The sequence below is a fragment of the Dendrobium catenatum genome, unplaced genomic scaffold, assembly GCF_001605985.2.
Source record: "Dendrobium catenatum unplaced genomic scaffold, ASM160598v2 fragScaff_scaffold_980, whole genome shotgun sequence".
In the NCBI taxonomy this organism is placed as follows: domain Eukaryota; kingdom Viridiplantae; phylum Streptophyta; class Magnoliopsida; order Asparagales; family Orchidaceae; genus Dendrobium; species Dendrobium catenatum.
This window is the reverse complement of record NW_021319442.1, coordinates 324,084-348,635: the sequence shown is the minus strand read 5'-3', so window position 1 is coordinate 348,635 and position 24,552 is coordinate 324,084. Positions and strand designations below refer to the sequence as shown.

Genomic DNA, 24,552 nt, shown 5'->3' with positions numbered 1-24,552 from the left:
TTTTAAGATTCATTATGTTTGTGAATAGATTATATATTGATTCTAATGATTTTAAAGCAATTATTGATTAACTAGTACATACTAATAATCTAACATAATTGGAGTTCTAAAAATTAAAGCTACTTCTACATATCTTCTATTAGAAATTCTAGGTACTAGTATGACCTCAAATTAAAATTGTCTTATATTAAATTTTCAAATGAGACTTATAAATACCGTGATGTATCTAAATTTAATAGAAATTTGCATTACTATTGCCATAAGTTTTGCATCAAGCAATGATTTATGCATAGCTTCTTTTATATATTATTGGCTTATATCATTATGTTATCTCTATAATTAATAGCATGTCAGTGATGATGGTGAGAGGGACGTATTTTTGTTTCCTATTGTTGCTTTGGTCCTTTAATTCACTTAGCTAACTTTATATAGCTGTTTTTAGTTGCTTTGTATTGGAGAGTTATTTGTGTGATTTTCAGTTTACAAAATGACTTAAGGTGTGCCTATATAATTTAATATAGATTTCTATACCTCATATGAATGATAATGCTAAATAAGATCGATATGAGAAGTGGCACATCAAATTAAAATAAGAAGTTAATAAATAAAAATTTGCTTTTAAAATAAAAATGAAATATATGAATGGTTAGTAATATCATTTAGAACAATCAACGCACCAAGATTTTTTATGAAACCTTCATTATAAAATTCATAGTTTATTTTGATAATATTTTAATTCATAATAAAATTAAAAAATAATATTCAATTATTGCATCCTAAGAAAGTATTGAGTGCTTATAAGTTTAAAAGGTATATGTGAACAAGAAGAAATGTGGTTTTGTTTCTCCATATATGATCATTTTTAAGATTCTTTATGTTTGTGGATAGATTATATTCGTTCAAGTCTCTTACTAAAATGAAGCTAGTATGTTGTATCATGGAAACAATAAAGCTTGTAAGGTTCAAGGAAAAAGAATCTTTCGACTTGAACTCAATGATGGCATGGAGAGATTTCTAAAGGATGTAAGATATATTCCTGAACTACGAAATGTAATTTCTCTCCGTGAATTAGATCACAGTGGATATAGTTTCCAATGTGATGGTGGAATCCTAAAGAAGTGCAAAAGCTCTTTTGATCATCATGAAGGATATTCATATCAAACGAGTGTATACACTGCAAGGTTAAACAATGATGTGAGGACATGTTAACATGTCGTATAATCTTATCGATGAAAAAAAGTTGTAGAATCAAAGATTAGGACATGTCAACAAACGAGACTTGGAGAATTGTACAGGCAAGCTTTCTTTAAGAACAAGAAACCTGCAAATTTAGACTTTTTGTAAACATTATGAAGTGGGAAAATCCCAAGGTTCTGATTTGAATATAAATCTAAAGAAATTCAAGATTATGTGCACTCAGATCTTGGGCGTCCTGTAATAAGTGAGGCGTATGGTGGAGCTAGATACTTTCTATCTTTTATTGATGATTACTCAAAAAATTTTGTGAGAATATTTCTTGATACAGAAGTGGAACCTTTAAATAATTCAAAGAATGAAAATAAATTAAAAGCTTAAGAAACAAAAGCCTTGAAATTTGCTTGGATAAATTCAATAAGTATTGCAGGAGCAAGTAATAGCTGGTATCTGACAGTAAAGTCGACTGAACAAAATGGGCTAGCCAGATGCTTCAACAGAAAAAATCTTCAAAGAATAAGATGTGCATTGAATAATGCAGATCTACTAAAGATATATTGGACTAAGGAAGTCAGTACAACCACCTTTTCAATTAATTGATGTCCTCCATCATCTATTGAGCTCAAGATCATACAAGAGACGCGGACTTGACAACCAGAAGACTACAACAAGCCGAAGGAATTTCATTTTATTGTCTATGCTTATATTGAACAGGGCAAATTAGAACCAGGGGCCTTAAAATGTATTTTAATTGGATATCCTGAGAAGGTAAAAAAATCTCAGTTGTGGAGTTTAGATCGAAGTTTTCTAAGGATTTCATAAGCAAGGAGGTTTTTAATAACAACAAATATTAGATTTAATTCCAAAAACTATGGCTCAAAGTAAGAATGACGATGCAAATCACAAGTTGCAAATTGAGCTGGAACAAACAAAAAATCATGAAATTCTTAAAGACAAAGATCAACAATCAACTGATGTTTAAACCACAAAGCCTAGGCAAAAATTATCAAAGAAATGCAAAGAAGAACATTTGGCTTAAACACATGAATAAATGGGTAAGCAGATATCAATTTTATGCATTTATGGCTGATTTTTTGTCAAGTGACACACCAAGATCTTATAAAGAAGCCGTGAAATAATAGAAATCAATAAATAGAAGCATGCTATGAATGAAGAGATTATCTCTCTCAAGAACAACAACACTTAGGTGTTGATAAACAAGCCAAGAAATAAGATTATTGTCAATTACCGATGGTTTTTCAAGGAGGGTGAAGAGCTAATATTCAAAGCTTATCTTATAGCCAGGGGTTTAAACAAAATAAAGGTGTGTAGACTATACTAAATTTTCCATATAGTGGGTTAAGGCAAACTTCCATACGAGTTCTTCTTGCTATACTAAATCAGTTGGAAGGAAAATTTGCAGCCATTTGAAACCTTTTCTACAACTTAATCTGAATAGGTTGATGTTGAAGCCATAGAAGAAGACATGTGAATGAAAGGGTTGATCTTTAAATTATTTTAGTGATTTCTCCTTTGCTTGTGTTGTGACAAGCAAAGTGTAGTACTTCATTCGAATAATCCTGTGTATCATAAAAGAACTAAGCATATATGTGAAGTTTCATTTCATTATAGAGGTAGCTCCTGATGAGATTATGGAGAAAGTAAAAAATTCCAATATATGACAATGTTTCAGATATGTTAACAAAAAATATTGGTTCTTCAATATTTCAAAATTGTTTGGGACTGCTGAGGATAAAACAACAACAACAACATCAAGCCTTTATCCCACTACGTGGGGTCGGCTACATGAATCCTTTTTCTCCACTGTGTCCTATTAAAAATCAAATTCTCGTTTAAATCTAACACAGAAATGTCATTTCTAATATTTTCTAACCAAGTCTTTTTAGGTCTAACCCTACCTTTCTTAACATAAGTCAAATCTAATACCTCTACTCTCCTAACCGGGTCATCGGAAGGCCGCCGTTTTATGTGACCAAACCATCTAAGGCGACTCTCTCTAATCTTATCTTCTACTGGAGATACTTCAACCTTTTCACGTATATGCTCATTTCGTATCCTATCTCTAATGGTAAAGCCACTCATCCACCTGAGCATCCTCATCTCTGCCACACTTAACTTAGTATTGTGCTTCTCTTTTAATGGCCAACATTCGGCACCATAAAGTATTGCAGGCCTCACTACCATCTTATAGAATTTTCCCTTAAGTTTGAGGGGTACATTTCTATCGCATAACAAGCCCGATGCATTCCTCCACTTCAACCATCCAACTTGAATTTTGCTGATAATATCCCCATCTATTTCACAATCACTCTGAACAATAGATCCAAGATATCTAAAACGTGTACTCTTATTAATGACTTGATCGCCCAAAGTCACAATCCCCTCACTAGGTCCATTACTACTAAAATTACACTTACATATATTCCGTTTTAGATCTACTCAAGCGAAAACCTTTAGACTCTAAGGTTGACATCCATGATTCAAGTTTATCTTTAACTTCCTCTCTAGTCTTATCAACAAGAAGAATATCATCAGCAAAAATTTGGGGCTGCTTAGGATGATGAGAGAAAAATCTTAATGTTGGTTTCCTGTGCCAATTGAATTAAACCAAGATGGAGATTGACGTATCCAAGTAAGAGGTGGATCCTGAGGTGGATCCTTTATTTTGTCTGATTATTTTTATTTCTTTGTATTGGAGGGTTTATATGTGCAAATTTTAGTATATAGAAATATCTGTGAATATAAATAAATCCCCCAGCCATGGATTCATTTCAGTCTAATTCATTCTCTCATTCAAATAAAATTCTTTCTCCTCCCACTTCCCCTCTTTACCAAACCTCTTACTGTACCAAACATCATCTTCAGGGGGAGACAGAAACAAAGGAATATGATGAAAGTATGCTTGCCCCTCTTAACCTTTCCCCACCACATCAAACTAATCCACCTGAAATTCAAAATAGGGAAGCTGAAGAAAAAACTATCCTTAGATTTGGAAATGTTTATTCCAGGCGTACAAGTTCAAACTGTGCTCCGAAGCAGATCCAAGAATAAAAACCATCTCCTGAAAATAAGATAAATTCACCACTCCCTCATACCCTATAACCAACTCCATATCCTTCAATAATTTTTCTTCCCCACATAAAAACTTCCTAGTTATGCAAGATGATATTAATATTCCTAATGATATTTCTGAGACCTTATCTGATGAAATTGAAAAAATGCCATGAAAGATGAAATGCAAGCTCTAGAAAAGAAAAACACAAGAGAGGTCATCAACCTAACGATAGGAAAAAAGCAATCGGCTGCAAATGGCTGTTCTCTGTAAGATACAAACCCGATGGTACACTGGAAAGATACAAGGCGAGACTAGTGGCAAAAGGGCATACTCAAACATATGGCATTAACTACCAGGAAACATTTGCACCTGTAGCCAAGATGAATACTATCAAGATTATACTTTCACTAGCAGCTAAATACAACTGGCAACTAGAACAAGTAGATGTCAAAAATGCATTCCTATATGCAAACTTGGAGGAAGAGATATTTATGGAGATACCACCAGTATTAAAGGACAAATCTAGAAGTTACAAAGTATGCAGGTTCAGAAAGGCCCTATATGGGCTAAAACAATCACATAGGGCCTAGCAGTTTGGAAGATTCTCAAAATTCATGCTTCTTAATAGGTATCTACATAGTCAAGGGGGTCATACAGCCTTCTTTAAACACACAAACTCAGGAGAAGTCACAATATTATTAGTTTATGTGGATGATATTATCTTGACTGGGACTGATAAAAAGGACAAAGAAAGTCTAATGAAAAATCTTACCAAGAAATTTGATATCAAAGAACTTGTTAGGCTAAAATACTTTCTTGGAATTGAAGTAGTTCATTCCAGGAAAGGAATCTTCATCTCACAACAAAATTACAACAAAGATCTTCAGAAGGGAACAAGAAAACTAGCATGTAAGCCAACACAACGCCGATAGAACAGAATCTCAAATTGGGAGAAGCAAAAGAAGATCTAGATGTAGACAAAAGGGCTTACCAGAGACTTGTGGGAAAACTGGTCTACCTTTCCCACACAAGACCAGATATAGCATTTGTTGTCAAGGTTTAAAATTGTGTAAATAAGCCTCGAGGTGTTTTTTGTCCGTGAGGCGAGGCGTAAGCCTCAAGGCGGTGTGAGGCGTAAGCCTCAGGGACGCAGAATTGCGTAAATGAGAATTTAAGGGTTTAGTAGGTAAATAATAGCAAGATTCTATCATACAATAAAACATCTAAATGACAAATGGAATTAGTGGAAATTAAGAAAAAAGATGCAATAAAATAATGTTCCAAAGTACAAAACCACAAAATTATAGTCTATCAAAACTCCCAAAGTACAAATAAAAAGGAACATATATAATCCAATCATGTCCCATTACTAAATGGTTCTTCCAGGGAATCTTTTTCTCCAATTGTATCTATGAATGTCATCTCTTCATCATCTTCAATGTGACTCACTTTTCTCTTCCCTGTTCAATAAGAATGGTCATTATCATGTTACTTGCTCACTTGATATAAATATAATGTAATAGCATATAAAAAGTTGTGGAATACCTTTATTTTGATATTGTGCTGCAGAGCTAGTGGATGTGTGTGGTGTGGTACTAGTGGATGTGCCCACTTGATATGCTTCGCCCCTCAAGACATCCACACTAAGATCCTCTAGTAGCAAGTTTGATAATGGCAAATTTGTCTCATCATCCATGAACCACTCATTATCAGATGATACATCATAACACACCAAAGGGTCCTCATCATCCTTCAACCCCTTGTTTCTCAACCTCATTTCTCTCAACCTCTTGTTATGCATAATATAAACAAGGGAGTTCATTCTGAGTATTGAAAGTCGATTTCTTCTCTTTGTTTGCACTTGACTATAAGTACTCTAGTTTCGCTCACACCAACAAGAAGAACAAATGAGGCCCAAAACTCTAACAGCAAAACTCTGTAACTCGGGTGTAATCACCAAATTGGATCCACCATTCAACTATTTTCAAGAAGAAAAATGATAATCAAAATATATTAAAGTGTTATGCATTTAAAAAAATAAGTATACCTAGAGACCGTTTGACAATAGTTAATTTTGCTGCTTGCAGACCAAAAAATCCCTCCTTATTCCAAAATAGAATAAGTTGTAAATCTGCAAACTCCCTAATGGTATGGTCTGGTATAAGTCATTCCATGCAATGATACAATCCAAGCTTCACCTCCGGGTTTGAGGATCTCCTCTCTGAATATTAAAATTGAGGATTGAGATAACACGTCGTTGCATGTAGATGACGGTGTAACTGTACCTCCCACCAAGCATCAATGATATCCCAAAGTAAGCACCATGTTCAACCCTTTCATCAAATCGCTACTAATGAAAATATTTGGCCGTCATACTCTTTTTCATATAAGCTGTAATTTCCTCCTTCGCGCTATCCGGAACATTCACAAAAGGTGTTATATTCTTATGTGAGCCGGATAAGTGTTCCTTCAAACGAGTTACTCCTCCCTTCACCACCATCTCACAAAAATTGCATTTTAAATACACATTCGTCTTCTCGTTGCCTCCAACATCAACTTGTACACTGTATTTCCAAGAAGGGTCACGCCGCAATAACGTATTTGTCTTTTCCTTTCTCCTAACCATGTTTCCTAATGCACAAATGTGAAAACATACAAAAAATCTCAAAAAATAGAAAACCCTAGATTTTCTATAACTTGAAAAAACTTTCCTTGAACTTAAAAAAAATACCTAAAACCTATAATGGAGTGCTTGTAGAGGGCAGGCAGACCCTTCTTCACCGGCGTAAGGTGGGGCCGACAGGAGTGGAGGCAGACAGCAAACCAAGCGGAAGTTTTGCAAACGGAAATGGCTTTGCAGGAGGATTTTCGTTCATTTCACTAGAGCCAAATGGTATAACATGAGAAGCAAGTCATTTTAAGTAGGTGGGAACCGGTTTAAAGAGGCGTGCGCCTCACATGATATTGCGCAATAGCGCCTTAGGGGCGCGCCTCTTAACCCGCGAGGTGTACGCCTCACCTGGAGCCAGAATTGCATAGGCATTGAGGCACTTGAGGGCTGAATTACGCAAAGGCGTGCCTCTAATTGCGCAATTTTAAACTATGGTTGTTGTAAGTATGGTTAGTCAGTTTATGCAAAATTCAAAACAAACTCATATGCGCTGGTAGACAAAATACTGCACTACCTACCTTAAGGGTAACCTAGGAAAAGAGATTCTCTTCACCACGTCAAAACCCTCTAAGTATAAACTAATGCTGATTATGCAGGATCACCAACAGACAGAAGATCTACTTCAGGGTACTGCACATTTTTTGGAGGAAACCTAATTAAATGGAGAAACGAGAAACAGAATGTGGTGGCAATATCTTGCGTAAAAGCAGCATATTGGGCAACGGCCCTGAGAATATGTGAGGAACTATGGATCAAGATAATTCTAGAAAATCTAAGGATCATGTGGGACGAACATATAAAGTTGCATTGTGACAACAAATCAGCATAACTCACAATCCAGTCCAACATGACAGGACCAAGCACATAGAAGTTGACATACATTTTATAAAATAAAAGTTAGACAGTGGTCTTGTATGTATCAACCACGTGTCATCAAAAGATCAGCTCGTAGATATCCTTACCAAAGGGTTAGATAACTCTACCTTTCTCAGAATGATGGCCAAGCTGGGAATAACATATCCATACATCCTAGCTTGACGAGTGTTAAATCCCAATTGTTCCTCTCTAAGGAGATCCGATGACCATGAAGAGCAGTCAGTGGGAAGCTCGCAAGAATCACGCCAGGATCATATTGATTCCTTTCCATAATGAAGTAGCTGATTTAGAAAGGAATGTACTAGGGCTATTATGCATGGATCTATAAATATTAATTTCTTTATTAAGATATCCTATATAAATCTATAAATAGGGAAGAAATTGAGTAAAGAAGCATTGTTTTTCCCTCTCAAATTCCTGATTTCAACAGAAACCACATGATATTGTTAGAAGTTGATAAAGTTGGCTACAGTTTTCTCCTCCTTAGGTGATCGAACTTTGCAAATACATTTGGGCTGGTTGGTTGTGGTTTTCTTCCTTGGTAGGGAAATTTGGAATATGGCTTTATCTTATTAGGACAGAACCTCTCAACCTCCTAAGGTAGAATCTATAATTAATGAGCTCTTGTCTACCATATTTGGCATTTGCGATTATGTGCAATTCAAAATTTAATTGGCAACCTCTTAGTCAAAAGCCCTGTTTTACATCTATAAGTTTCCTGAGTGTGTGGGCTTAGCATTTAAGGATTTGTCACTGCCAAAACTTGTTACAGGCATCTAGTGGGTAATTGAATTATAATATTGTATGTTTTCATTTAAGGAACATAAGTGATTGCATAATTATATGGCTTATGATAACTGAAATCATCAATTTCCTTGCATAATCATACAACGCATCATACAATTCTAGCTCCAAGTGATTTAACACATCAACAGAATCAGCCCACCGGACCAATTACAATAGCAAGAGCAAAAACTCAAACAAGTAAGAGCCCAAGAACCTTTCTCAATGCTTGGTGTTTGGTGACTTCAAATTGTGTCTTTCTTTGATGAGATTGATAGTTACCATCTTTTACTCTTTAACTGCTCCAGTCTTCTTTAATATTACTCAGCAACCCAAGCTATCCCAAAATCAACCATCACCATTAATTCCCTTCCATAAGCTCTCAGCCAAATCAGGGAACACTAGTACACAACCCCTAAAACTACACAAAACACTACCAACTACTCTAAATCACAGATTCACATCATAAGCTAACCTTCCACCCACCTTTCAAACCACTTAACACCACATAAAATTCATTCCCTATAATGATATTCCAAATCAGCCCAATCCAAACTAATATTGACATTCCCTCTACCCAAACCTCTCACCTTCACATCATAAACTCTAGATCACATCCTCATACACTAAACTAAATACTCATATTCATTTGCGGCAACCAATCCCACAAAAAGGCCACCCACCACCATCATAATTGGTATCAGAGTAAAATCTAAAGGGAACAAATCTGGTTATAATATTTTACAAATAAAGGGGAGTTATTTTATGGTGGGTGCCTCTAGAGCTTGCAAATCATTTCAATGATAATGAGGTTAGTTAATCCTTTTTAATGATAGTTCAATTTCATCAAAAGCTAGCATATTACTTGCAAGTCTATGATGATGATATAAACTTCCAACTAGTGAGCACCATGAAGCCTAACATTTCTACTTTATGTAAACTTACTATTAAACTAAACCTTGAGCAAACGCCTTACTAAGAGAGTGATATAGTATATGATAACAAGGTCTACCCTGCTGCAAACAAAATATAGCATCAGCTGCTTTTTTTATAATAATTTAAAATAAGAACTAGTAGCTTATTTGCAAACATCAAACAACTTGCTTTCGTAAGGATTTGAGACTTATTAATTTAACATCCATCTTTTTCTTGCATTAAAAATTGCATGCATAAGAATATAAATGAATAAAACTTCGTGTGCTTGAAACTAAAAGGAACTTTGTCCAAAAAATATCTAAATTGCCTAAGGAGAACTTGGAACGTCCTCCCTCCATTCCCCTCCCTCATCTAAAAGCACTTTTAATTTAACATTCACTAACTTTTGCATTTACATTTTATCTTCTCCCTCATATCTATACACCATTTCCCTCTCATATATTCTAATATAATTTTAAAATCATCTTTCACAAGACTAAATTAAACATTTGACCATGCTAGTAGAGCAGTCTTAGATCTTAAGATTTATTAAATAGGCATTAAAACTAGAGAACATTTTAAAGAAAATAAAAATAAAATGCAACAACTTATAAGGTAAATACAAGGTTTAATAAATCATTTGCAAAACAATAGAAACCTTATCTCACCTCATGCTACAAACCATAATATACATTTCCGTGTAGAAGATGATGATTTCTACTTAAATCTATGAGAAGAACAACTTAATAGGAGATAACCAAATCATAAGAATGGAGGTATAAGAGACCACTATCATATGAATGATGATAGTTCTAACTATCCCTCTCGAAGAGTTCAAATTAAAGCGCCCACCTATGATGGCATTATGACCCAAATGAATTCTTAGATTGGTAATTTAAAATGAATGACTGCTTACTAGCACAAAATGAACAACTACAAAAGAGTAACTTTTACCAACATGAAATTGGTTAGGCATGCTAAAATCTACTAAAATAAACACCAATATCCATTTCCAACCACTTACATCACCAATAGGCAACCCACTAACATCATATTTGATATCCGAGCAAAGACTATAAAGGACCAATTTAATAGGGTTAGAACAGAAGGAAATGGGTGAGAGTAAAATACAATACTATGCACTATGACAAGGCATAAATTGTCTACTACTGACTTTCAGATAAAGTAGTCTTCTTGTGACTGAATATTAAACACTTCTAGACCATTTTTAAAACTGATCGAGATGATATTAACTGATAATTGGCCAAACCTTGGAAAAAGATTTAACTATTTGACCCTCAAACCTTAACAGAAATATTTTATTATGCCTTAACAGTTGAATTTAAAAAAATTATTTCAAATCAAGACCTAAGAACCCAAAGAATCAAGCTCCTTCCACTTCTCCAATAGGTCTAATGCTTGACCTATCCCACCCACTGACCAACTCATTTACCCAAAGCTCCTACTAAAGAGAGTTCTAAGAACATTAGATATAATTTACTTCAAAAATTGTAAAAAAAGGCCACATGAAAAATCATTGCAAAGCCCAGAACCTATACAGAGAGGAAACTAATGACCAAGTAGATAATGACCTAGAAAACGTTTATAATGGCAATCAACTATCTAATAAAGAATTAGAGTTTATAAATAACTCTCACAGCAATATAAGAGATGCCTTATTGTAGCTAAAAATGAGGCAGAAAAGTTTAAAAAAAAAAAAACTTCCTTTAGCATGTATGTTGTGTGCACTAAAAGGAAGTGTAGATTATTCATAGACAAAGGAAATTCAATTAATGTCATATATAAAGCCAATCTAAAAATTTAACCTAATTCAAAACCCTTTCATGTGAGTTGGGTCAATCATGCCTCATTTCCTATCGCTAATAGATGTCTAGTTTTATTCAAAACTAGTGGTTATAAAAACAAAATCTAATTTCATATCCTTCCCATGACATTGCTCACATCTTGATAGAAAGGTCTTACTTGCATGATATTAGTGTTATTCACAATGATAAGAAAAACACTTACACCTTCAATGCCTTCAATCATAACACACGACTATCAAACTCCTACCTGATAAACATATTAAATTTGCAGAAAAGACACCTTCCATAGCAACCCACAAAATAACCTCCGATCTACAGCCTAAGCTCACTCTGAAGAAAGGTGACAACCTTCAAATGATTGTTATAGAAAACCTTACTACTAGGAATTGCACTGTCATTCATAATCCTAGTTCCAGCTCATATGTTCTATCTTCTTTGGCTCCAGCAACAGAGACCATATGATTTAGAACTTTAAAAAGGAATTTTAATCCAACCTCCCACCACTGTTAATATAAAGAGAAAATGCAATGAATGTAATTATCAACCAACATTATTATTAAAGCCAACCTAAAAAATTTAAGCACACTCCTAACCCTTTAGCATGTATGTTATATGCAATAAAAAGTAAAATATATTATTTACAGATAGAGGAAATACAAGGAATGTAACATTAATCCACGTTATTATTAAAGCCAACCTAAAAATTTAACCGCATTCATAACCAATTCATGTTAGTTGGGTCAACCATATATCACTTCCCATCACCAAATTGATTTCTAATTTCATTCAAAATTAGTAGTTGAAAAGGCCAAATCTGGTGTGATGTCCTTTCCCATAACACTTCTTACACCCAATTAGAAAGGCCTTGCTTCCACGATATGAGTGGTATTCACAATGGTAATAAAAACGCTTACGTTTTCAAACATAACAACAAAACCATCAAACTCCTACTTGTTAAACCTATTAAACCAGTAGGAAAGATACCCTCCATAACACCACACGAGATAACATCTGATATACAACACAAGCTCACTCTGAAGAAAGATGACAACCTTTAACTAATTGTTATAGAAAAACCTATTGCTAAGAATTGCACCGTCATTTCTAATCCTAGTTCTAGCTCATCTATTCTATCTTCTTTGGTTTCAGCAACAGATACCATATGATTTAGAATATGATTTAGAACTTTAAAAAGCGAATTTTCTAGTCCAACCTCCCTCCACTTGTTATATATGAAAGAAGTAAAACCCAACTCTGATGAGACTCACATGTTGTTGTAGTCAATCCACTTCTTCTCTAACTTTAGTGATATCACTCCTGAAGAAGTTCCTAATAAACTGCTTCCTCTTAGTGTCATTAAGCATGCAATTGATTTGATTTCAAGTTCACAAGTTCTTAATCATCCTCACTATAAAATGAACCCCACAGAACATGCTTAGATAAAATACAATTTGAAGAATTATGGAAGAAAGGATGAGTTCAAAAGAGTCTTAATCCGTGTGCAATCCCAACATTATTAACCCTCACGGAAAAAAGAAACATTCAGAATTTGTGTCAATAGTTAAGCAATATAAAAATAAAATATCTATATTTCCTAATCTCCAATATGCCAATATGGTTGTATTTAATTTCATGGACAAATTTCTTTTCCAAAATACCTATCATCATAATCAAATTAGAATAATGAACGAAAGAAAAAAAAAACACTTTTAAAACCCTCAATGGATTTTATGAATGATCAGTGATTCCTTCTGAATTCTCAAAGGTATAGGAAAATTTTCTAAATTTCTATTTTGATGGCATAATAATTTATACTGAAATAACGCAAAATAATTGCAACATCATCAACAAGTTTTAGAGAACCATAAGAGAGTAAAACCTTGCATCAATATAAAGAAGATTCTTACTTCAAACTGAGATTATTTTTTATATATTTCATCATCTTCATTATCAAAATAAAATATTATCTTTTCAAAGTTAAAAACAACTTTAAACTACAAGTTTCACTCACATTAAAAGCTTCCATAGGCAAACAACATTTTACATACAATTCATCAAGGATTTAATACCATTGTTACCCCCAATCACTAATATGTTGAAATTGGACAAATTCTATTGGATCTCAGCTACACAAAATTTTAGATCAAGTTAAGGTTTTGATTACTTTTTCCCTAGTCCTGAAACTTCCTGACTTTCCTAAGATATTTGAAATAACATCAAGAGAACCATCAGGTATGATTCTATAGCGGGAAGTTGAATGAAGCAACTCGATGATAATTCAACTTATGATGAGAAGTTTTATAATGTATTTCAATACTTGAGACAATTGCGACACAAACTTTTATATAAAATTTTATTATCAACTCTGATAATCATGCCCTCATTTATCAACACCTAACAAAATCTGATTCATAGACTTGCTAAATGGATTAAGTTTATCCAAAAACCACTCATTCATCTTCAAACATAAACCTGAAAATAAAAACAAATAAGCCGATGCCTTATCTATGGTGACCTCACCGATCTCTTCATTATAACTAAAAAAAAAAAACTAAATCCAACTGAATTAGACATGTATACCCCGTGTGCCCTGATTTTAACATAAATTTACTTAAAACAGTTAAAAAAACATGTTACCTTACAAGGAACATTCTCAATTATCAAAGGATATTTGTACAGTGGAAACTAGATCTACCTCAAGTTACAGCCTAGAGGAAGTCAATTCAGGAAAGATAAAATCACTTGTTCAATAGAAGATCATTTTTTTGGCATTCATTTAAGCGAGATGTTCAAAAATTAAAGACCTGATGTCTAACTTACAAACAAGCAAGAGCCATCAAACAAAATTACGAAATATATTGCCTTATTTGTTCCATATCAACCATGGGAAGATTTGTCCAATGATTTTGTCTTTGGATTACCCAGAATGGCTCTAGCATATCATGATATGTCTGTGATTGTAGATAAGTTCTCAAAAGGGCTCATTTACTGCCCCACTCTAAAACTACCGATACCTCCTCTCACATCACTAAGTTATTCTTCAAGGAAATCATGCAATTATATGGCCGTCCTTTACCAATTATTTCAAATTGAGATATCAAATTGAGATCTTAGGTTTATTTCTTACTTCTAAAAAATTACTAAACTAAAATTTTCATATGATTTTCATCCTCAAAAAAACAATCAAATTAATTACTCGCATGAATTTTAAAAAACCTACTTAGGCATCTTAAAAAATTAGAATTCGCATTAGCCTATCTAAGAATTTACTTACAATAATACTTTCTCAAGAACCCCAAAAACGTCACCTTTCAACATTGTGTCTGGTCAAAACCAAGATGGCAATTGACATGACCGATTTAACATCCCATGCCTTCTATGATTATGCATTCTTATTAGCCAAAAACTTTCAAAGCTTCCACCCACAAAAATATAAGAAAATAAATTACGATAAACAAAGACAAATACACTTCTAAGGTAAATCTTATTTCCCAACTAAAGAATTTATATAAGGTGATTAAGTTTTGATTCAAATCTGCACTAAGCATTACCAAACCACAAAGTATAAGAGCATAAATATAAGGGCTTAAATTGTTTTAAAATTCTTGCTAAAATTAAAACTAATATTTATCACATTGATTTGTCTACTGATATGCTAATCCATCAGCTGTCAATACTGAAAAATATTTTGTAACATTAAAGAGTTAACAAACTTGTGCTTGTTGAGATTAACTATTTAGTACATGGCATAATTCCACTCTATGCATTAAGTAGCTGCCCCCACTTCTTTCTCTCAAATTTTTCCTAATAATAAGGTAAGTCAAAGATATTTTTATGCTTATAAATGGACTAATAAGCATTGTATTTTTTTTTAATTTAGAATAGAACTTTTAGTGAAACAACTCTCTTCTCATTGATTGGTTCTTAATGGCTTCAAAATGTGTCTTTCTTCAGTGAAATTGGTAGTTACCCTTCCTCTACTCTTTAAATTTAAGTATCATTCCTCTAAACACCTGCTCCAAACCTTCCTCAAGCTTCCTCCATAACCCAAGCATATTCCAAAATAAGCAGTTCAAACCCCAAGGCGCAAAATCATTCCAAATCTGTCCAACTAAAAAAAAAGGTAAATAAAATATTGTTTATCAAAACATTGAAATATTATTTTAGTATTTAGTTTTATTTTACTCTAAATGATATTTCACATTCAGCCAAACAAATTTTGGTAAATAAAATACATTATTTTTATTTTATTCAAAATCCTTAAAATGATTGAATTATAAATACACCCAAACAAACAAAACTTGCAGAGTTTTTCGTTCACAATTTTTTAAGCTTAATATCAGCGTTTTAAAACTTTTATTTTACCTTCATAGTAGCATGCAATCATGGCATAGTCGTAGCGTTCATTAGACGGCTCTGACTTGACTTATTTCTCCATCGAGATTGGAAAGTTTTTTTTTCTTATTTCCATACGTAGACAAATTTCATGGCCGAGTAATAGAGATTGGTTTATTTGAGCATAATATATTATGGCATTCAGTGATAGTGGTTATTTATCAAAACATTGAAATATTGTTGTATTATTTTAATTATTATTGTTATATAAATATTGTTGTATTCTCTATAGTTAAACACTGTCATCATCAAATCCCAAGTCCTGTATGAGAAAAGTGAATGGTTGTTTTAGGTAGTCGATAGCCAGCATAAAAAAAATAAAGTGAATGGTTGTTTTAGGTAGTCGATAGCCAGCATAAAACTTGTCGAATAATTATAACATGAATCATTTAATGCATTGTGTCAATGCAAGGTCATTCCCTGAAAGCAACGCACTGTGGCCTAAATACAGCGAAAAGTGTGCAAAGGTCGCTGCACCGGCACCCGGGTGCATGTTAAACAGGTAAGGGTTCCCACATCATAAACGAATGTGGGCAAAGAAGTTAGTCAACTAAGCTAAAATTATGATAAGAACTTACAATACAAGTTCCCTTACCAACAAATTAATAGAATTAATAGATAATATGATTCATAGGAAGATAAATATTCTATGCATTTAGGAAACTAAATGGGTTGGAAAGAAGACTAAGGAGATTGATAGTTTAGGATTCAAACTATGATATTTTTGTGAGAGTCGTACTAGAAATGATCTATGTATGATTATAGATAAGAGTTTAAAGGATAATGTTGAAAAAATTAATAGAATTGAATATAGAATTATAATTTTAAAGATTGTGGTTGATATTAAGAATATTAAATATTATAAGTAATTATCCTCCTCGAGTAGGTTTTGAAAGTTACTTTTAAAAAAAGAGTTTTTATTGGAGGAGATTTAAATTTACATGTTGGTAGAGGTAGATGATTTTAAAAGCATTCATGGTTCTTATAAATTTGAAGCGACTGATGAAGGTGGTAACACCACTTTAGATTTTGTTATAGCTTATGATTTTATAATTGCTAATATCTTATTTAAAAAAAGAGACAAATCTCATCACTTACAAAAATGGATATAGTTAAACTTAGATTGATTATTTTCTTATAAGAAAAATAGACCGTTTAGATTGCAACGTTGTAAAATTATTATGAGTAAAAGTTTATGTACCCAAGATAACTTATTAGATTTGGATTTTAAGATGTAGGGGCAGAATAAAAAAATAAAATAAAACGTTGGTCTAGGATTAGCTTGAGGCATTTAAAGAATATTAACAAAAATACTTTTGAAAGTAAGATTCTAAATCTTAAGATTTTATTTGTGCGTGACGAAGCGAATGTTATGTAAGAAAAAGTAGCTATTAATATTAAGAATGTTGCAAATGATTTGTTTGAAGTGTCAAAGGGAAAAACTCCTAAAAGTAAAAAAATAATTTGTAATAGAATCAAATTGTGCAAGCAAAAATCAAAATAAGAAGCTTTGTTAAAATGTTAAATGTAAAAACTCTGATTGGGAAAGATATATAACGGCTCATAAGGAGTCTAAAAAAGCAATTTGCTATGTAAATATTTTAACTTTTAACTATTTATATAATAGATTAGATGTTAAAGATAACGAAAGATATATGTATAAGTTAGCCAAACAATAGAAAGTAGTAGTAAAATTTTAGTTCAAGTGAAGTGCAATAAGGATGAAGATCAAAAATTGCTTTTATTAGAATAGGGTATTCAACAAAAGTGAATGAGATGTTTTGCTAAACTTTTTAATGAATATTATAAAAATATGATTGACTTTAATGACCTTAGCACACTAAATGATTTTTTATTTATAAACGTATTAGTAAAATCAAAGTTAAAGAAGCTTTAAAAAATGAAATGTAGAAAAGCTGTTGGACCTGATGATATTCCAATAAATGTGTGAAAATGCTTAGGAGATCGAGGAATTTCTTGGCTTACTAAACTTTTAAATACTAATTTCAAGCATAAAAAAATGTCTGATGAGTGGAGAATGAGTGTGTTGATTCCTATTTTTAAAAATAAAGGTGATGCACAAGATTGTGCAAATAATAGAGAAATTTAAGTTGATGGGTCATACTATAAAACTATGGGAGAGAATTATGGAGCATAGGTTATGACCAAAACCATAGAGAGTTATAGAGCATTGAGTTAGGGAGCAAATACATTATGGAAGCTTGATGAAGATAAACATAAGTGTAATATAGACAAGTTATGTGATTTGTTGTATTTGCCTTAAAAAAGTATAGATTTGGATTGAAAATGGAAGACCGAGACCATATCTTGATTATTGAAAAAGACGCAGTTTTGCCACAATCAAAAGAAACAAAAACAAAATATTGAGTATAACAGTAAATGGTTTGATACCTTTATTTAAAACATATCCTGTCAAGTGACAAGAAATTAAACGTACTTCAGATTGTCACCAAGCACAACACTGCGCATGTGCTTGAGCACCAGAAGATGAAATCATAGTCCAACTATAGCTCTAGAACATCTGCATGTAGGTTAGGTGGAAAGAAAAAGAAAAATACATAAAATAACTAAGGTCATAGAAAAAAAAATGAAATAAACTTCAATTTGAGGACAAAGATATCAAAGAAGATGAAATGTTAATTTAAGAAATCAATAATAGAGAGTTATTGGAACTGTTGTTGTAGTACACAAAAAAAGAATAGTAATGAAATTTTAAATTAACTAATGCTAAATGATTCGGTGAAAAACATTTTGGCCACATAACCAAAGAGGAAAAAATCCAACCAGTATAACAGACAAACTTGGTTAAAAAATTATCCTTCCAAGTGAAAACTGGAAATTGCACGTACTCCAAATTGATCATCAACCACAACTTTTAACACATGACAATTCCATAAGCTAAAATCATAGCCCATCTATTAAATACCTGCCAGTAAACTTTGTACAGAGCAATTGTACTCCACAACGGTCAAAACCTAACATAAAAAGAGTCATATTTCTCCTTCGAAAGGATGTCCAAAATACAATGATATTGTCATGTCAACAGAACGAAGTGGTATTTCTAGCTCCAATAACAAATCAAAGTAACAAAGTATCAGGTAAAACTGAATTAAGAAAGATGATCATCAGAGATTCCACATTGCATACAAATTTACTCCAATCTACAGCAAATAGCCTAGGTCATCCCAATGATCAAATACCAATGCAGGAATAATTTACTTTTATAATGGCCTTCAAAAAAATTAAGCCCTCTTAAAAGCCACAAGAACAATCACAATGGTTTTGCCTCACACATATAAGCCTCTTTGGTGAAAGGCCTCAACTGCCGATGATGGAGATCATACATATTTTTCTTCTCAGCTGAACAATAATGACAAAATATTGAAATCTTCCTACTATTTTTCCTTGTAGATGCATAAAATTAGTCATTCCCTGTATCACCTCAGTAAATGACAAGGAATTCACCACACCAGAGGCAACTTTCGATCACCACTCCATAATCAAGAACCAAAAGGATAACTAAATAGTTGAATGAACGCCAACATATCAGTATTATCATCTGTTATAAGTTTTCCCAAAAAATATCATAAAGAAGCCACATGTATGTCATCTTATGTTTGACTGACTCCAGAATTACAAACCCAAAAACTTCAAGTAAAAGCTCTAATTCCAATCAAAGTCATCATATAATGACAGAAGTCCTATTCCAGACATCAAAGTCATCATATAATCTGAAACCTAAGTCACTCATAGGAAAATAACCTGCGACTAACTGACATTAGCATATTCATGATAGAAGAAGAAACGACTCAAATATGATAATAAATAAGCGTTGCAATCAACAAAAGTGATGGTTTTGACATCGAAGGATGTCCCTCATATCCCTTCATCTGCCGGCACACTCTGAATCTTCAGATTTCTGAAAAGTACCAAAAAAATGAATTTACAATTAGAGGTCGCCAAACATTATATTACAAATACCTGAGCAATAAGATGTTTAAAGCTTATAACTATTACCGTCTAATAATAATAACCACCTCCAGAAGGCTCTCCTCCATAGAAAGATGAATATGAGCTACCACCGTACTGCATAGTTGCAAGAAAAAAGTTGCAAATTGAAAAATATTTGCAGAGAGAAGCATAATTAAGTACTTACATCAGAACCATAGTAATCACGTGAATATAAACTAGACGTTCCCAGAGAATCTGCAGAATAGAGGGACTAGTTAAATTAAATAAGCATATTTTTTTAAAACGTAGAAACTTGATCCTCCAGAAAAAAGTTTATGCATAAAAGAAATATAATGCAACTTAAAAAAAGCAAACTAAAACATCAATAAAAAAAAACCTCGATAACGAGGAGCAACGGAGAGTGGGTCAGGATGATCATAACGAGGACGTATTCTACTAGTAGGTTCAAGGTAACTAGAATCTTGCTCCTGCAAAAAATATTCGTAAACGAGTTACAGAAAGATAAATCCACTAAATGAGTAAAAAAAAGTCATTTGCTAACCATCATAGGAAAAAAAACATCATTTAAATTAAAAAAAAAATTTATGCCATCTACTAACCATCACAGAAAACGGACGCTTAAGTCCTCCACGTCCTCCACCATAATAGTAAGGATCTTCCCCAAATTGTGTGGTACCAAAATGTCCACCAAAATCCCCTTCTGGGGTATAAGGCGGCCTTCTAGACGGAAATCCTCTGCCAAGACCTCTATCAAAAGCACCAACCCTTCCAGATGTAGAACCTCTTCTGCCTCCTGCAATAATGATATCATAGAAGCTAAACCATTACTCAAACATTACGAGTAGGCAAACCATCTAGTACCTCGGACTCCGTAAGGCCTCCAGCCATGAAATTCAGGATATGGCATTTCAACATCATCAGATGCATGAGAAAACCTTCCTCCCCTACCACGACCACGTGGATAAAAACCCCTGCCGCCCTGAAACCCTGCCCTGTTGGAAGGAAACCTGCCCCTACCAAAGCCCCTACCTGTAATCCACATAAATGGGCCATCAGAAAGATCAAATTACAGAAATACTTCCACAGTTCAACTACTTTCAACTTACCAAATCTAGAATAAACTCCAATGCCATTATGCCCAATGCGAAACCCACCGCTCATTCCACCCTTCACAGCCTGAGTTTTTGGCAGAGGATTTGCGAGCCTAGCTCTGGCTTTCATCTTAGAATTCAACAAGTACACATAATCAAGCAATGTTAATATACCACTTTGATTTGGCAAGTTCAAGCATTCTGTAATTGCATAATTATTGACAGATGAAGAATGAAAAATTAAAACTAGACACTAACTATTAGAAATAGTTATTGGTAAAAGATTTAGATAGAATTAGAAGAATATGAAAAAAAATAAAATATTAAAATGATTAATATTTAATAAATTGTTATTTCCCAACTTTTTCCATGTCAAGGGAATCAATCGATTCATTTTCCAACCTTCTGGCATAAAGCCCTAAAAGAAAAACCATAAGAAAAATAAAAACCATAACACCAATGCAAACTTCTATATTATATCGATACAAGAATGCTTAAGAAAACCATAAAACAACTGCAATCTTCTAGAACCATTCTATATCAAAATGCTCTTCAGCGGCAGTAGTTTCCCTGTAAACTTGCAAGTAAATTTGCACCAGGTATAAATAGATTACAGCAGTTTAAATCACTGCAATTTGCTCAAAGTAAAAGAGCTTTCAAAAATTCTACAAATGGTCAATCTATTAACGAGTAATTGATCATAGATTCTTAATAGAGCTTAATGATTTTAGGATCTCCTGAGTTAAAATCCATCATCCTCTAGCGATGGGATTAAACAAAACTCAGTGCTCTCAAGCTTCGCCTATTTTATATAACTCAAAGATGTAAAACTGATCATCACTGCATTTGCTTGGACTGAAAGGGATATTATTAATACCTAGCCACTCCTGTTTAAATGTATTCTCACTACCATGTAATGGTGAAGATTCTCCACGTGCTTTCCATCATTTTTTAGCTTTTATAACTTTTGACAACACCAGACACCTTACACCCATGATTTGGAGCACATTTTGAGTACATACAAATTAATTTCCCTAAGGAGTTTTAATTTTATAAATCTACAATTACACAGGAGATGTTGTATGGATTTGAGAATTATGCAATAAGAAGTCTTTGTTATCTAAAGTTAAATGCACCAAAAAAGTAAATATTAAACAGGTTAACTAAGGAATGATTATACTATAAGAACTATTAGAGTGATATAATTGAAAAAAGACCTATGCAATTTAGACATGTGCAAGAACAATAAAAAATACATCAAACATATGAGAAGATAAAATTAGTGACAGAAGATTAGAAAAGAAATAGGGAGAAACTAAAGTAACATGGATAAAAAATGATCAAACGGATTTGCAAATAATAACTTCAACAACTTTTGCAACGCTGAATAGGAATAAAAGGAAATGAGGACTCACAAAGCCAACCCAAATAAGTTGGGTAAGGCTAATAATGATGATGATGTTGAGTTGTATTATTACATCATCTAACAAATAAATCTTTCAATTAGCTACTCAACATCTAGCTTTAACCACAACATTTTCTCCAGTTAACTAAATACATCAGGTCCAACTCTGACTCTAGCACCTTATCCTCAATTCAAAACAACTAACACCAGTTTTAATCTGTACCTTTTACCTTGATTTAACCAGAATGAATGCCATGATAAAGCATTTCATTTTTTTAGTCCGATATAAAAAGACAAAGTAAACGCACCATGTTCACAAGTCAAGGGAAAAAACACAAAAGCTAAATTATGATTCCAATAAAGGAAGAAGATAAAAAGTCACAAAAATTGAACAAAAACAAACAAACAAACTACCTTAGATTTTCCATCACCCAGTTCAGTGTCATTAACACCCTCAACGCATGATACAGCTGCTTCATGGTTTGTAAAATTTACAAACCCAAAATCCTTTCGTTTGGCAGTTGACATATTTCGTGCAAGGACAACCCGCTCAATCTCTCCATAACTTTTAAAATGCTCCTTAACTTGGTCTTCATCCCAGTAAGGTGGTAGCCCATCAATAAACACTGATTTCACCTGCATCGAATATAAAAAACAGCTTACTCATATCTGCTAATAGCTCAAAGAAAGATTTGGATAATTATAAATAATGCTGAAGGTTTATCAGTCTATATGCTATGACAAACCTGAGCCATGACTTCTGGGTCAGGTTCACGTAGCGGCTCACCAAAAGCTACTTTCGCTGTCCTTTCAGGATGGCCAAAAATCACATCTGGCTTCTGGAGCCTCTTGTAGGCAGCCATTGCATCTGCATGGCAAGCAAATTCAAGGAAGGCAAAGCCCCGACTCAAGCCTTCGTTTTGTGTGTCTGGAACAAGTGTTATACCCTCAACTGACTCTATGCCGTAGTCTCTTAGCTTGCGCTTGACCTATTCATAAAAAAATGTTAGATTATGAATCGTTGGCATTACAATTAATAATAAAATATAAGAATAAAAACAATGGGAAGAAAGGGCATACAGCATCTTTAGTCCAAGTATTGCAGATATTCCCTAAGAAAAGAGTGTCATTATCTTCACTGGGTGCAATGCCACAGCGCTTTCCGCGTATCTGAAGAATAATATCACAATGACAATTTGTAAGAAAATGAACAAGACCGCAATCCATCTAGAGACAATGTAATTAACAAATATATTCCCATTGAAATCCAAAATTATCATCGACAATATAACACATTAAGCTTAGTAAGAATTTCACAAAGGCTTGTACAATTTATCCTTCACACTGAATAAACTGACTTGCAAAATTACATAAACGACACTAATGTTGTCGGGCTGCAATTTACGCAATAAGCAACAAAAAATCACTTGATGAAGTATGTGCAAAACGGGATGAAAAAAAACATCCGTGCGAATCTTACCAAAGGGTTTTTCATCTGTTCAAGAGCCCTGGCCACATGTTCCTTGTTAGCAAACTTAACAAAAGCAAAGCCCTTGTTTTTGTTAGTAGCATAGTCCTTGTGCAACCGCACCTCGACAACTTCACCAACCTTTTCAAACGCTTTCCTTAAATCATCCTCCACAGCATCCCGGTCCAGACCGCCAACAAATATCTCCTGTTCCTTTTTTATCTTTCTTGCTTTTGCCATATCAGAAATTTGAAGCTGCTCCTCCACGTCTAGCTTGGGGCCTTCTTCATCATCCCCCACCACTTCCAAGTCCTCTCCTTCTACTTCTCCTTCTCCTCTCTCTGCAGTTGGAACCTCCACACCAGTTTCCTTCAAGCTATCCCGCTCTACTTCTTCCTCTATCTGCTGGTCCTCAAAAGCATCTTTTTCATTTTTACAATATGATTCATCGACATTTGGGTAAGTTGCAGTTTCATTATTCACTTCCGGACTAGCTTCAGGTGCATCCTTTATGGCCGCGCTACTTTCTTGCTTGATCTCTTCCTCAATCTCTGGCCCTTCCCCAGAAACCACCATATCGTCTGCCTCATGCTTCTTGTCGGATGTATCCTCAAGCTTTACCAACTCTTCTTGCAAAATAGCGGTACCGACAGACTGCAAACCCTCCTCTACATCTTCCTTGATCTTTTCCACTTTTATTTTGGCGGAGGTCTCTTCCGTAGTTTCCGTCTCTTTGGGGGCGGAAATACCGGCCACCTTCCCACCCTGCGGTGTCTTTGCTTTAGCACGTACCTTCTTCTCAAGTGATTTCTCCGGCACTTCAACAGTATTCTCTATTTATTTAGCATCAACCAAAAAA

At 33.7% G+C, this 24,552-nt stretch overlaps 1 protein-coding gene across 2 annotated transcripts in view; it reads right to left on the bottom strand.

Moving 5' to 3' along the window:
• The window catches only part of LOC110093895 (heterogeneous nuclear ribonucleoprotein Q), a 33,195-nt gene that overhangs the window by 8,095 nt on the left and 548 nt on the right, over positions 1–24,552 (bottom strand). Inside the window, exons 2-13 of one of the 2 annotated variants that reach the window (XM_028697618.1) lie at positions 23,706–24,526; positions 23,306–23,395; positions 22,972–23,214; positions 22,640–22,861; positions 20,836–20,950; positions 20,591–20,758; positions 20,329–20,522; positions 20,106–20,196; positions 19,914–19,963; positions 19,775–19,843; positions 19,619–19,676; positions 18,149–18,278 (exon numbers count right to left, since the gene is read on the bottom strand). In XM_028697618.1, coding sequence (XP_028553451.1) covers positions 19,778–19,843; positions 19,914–19,963; positions 20,106–20,196; positions 20,329–20,522; positions 20,591–20,758; positions 20,836–20,950; positions 22,640–22,861; positions 22,972–23,214; positions 23,306–23,395; positions 23,706–24,526 — 2,060 coding nt within the window. In that variant the 3' untranslated portion in view covers positions 18,149–18,278; positions 19,619–19,676; positions 19,775–19,777. Of the gene's footprint in view, positions 1–18,148; positions 19,677–19,774; positions 19,844–19,913; positions 19,964–20,105; positions 20,197–20,328; positions 20,523–20,590; positions 20,759–20,835; positions 20,951–22,639; positions 22,862–22,971; positions 23,215–23,305; positions 23,396–23,705; positions 24,527–24,552 lie in introns of both variants that reach the window. The other variant, XM_028697616.1, reaches the window with a different exon arrangement.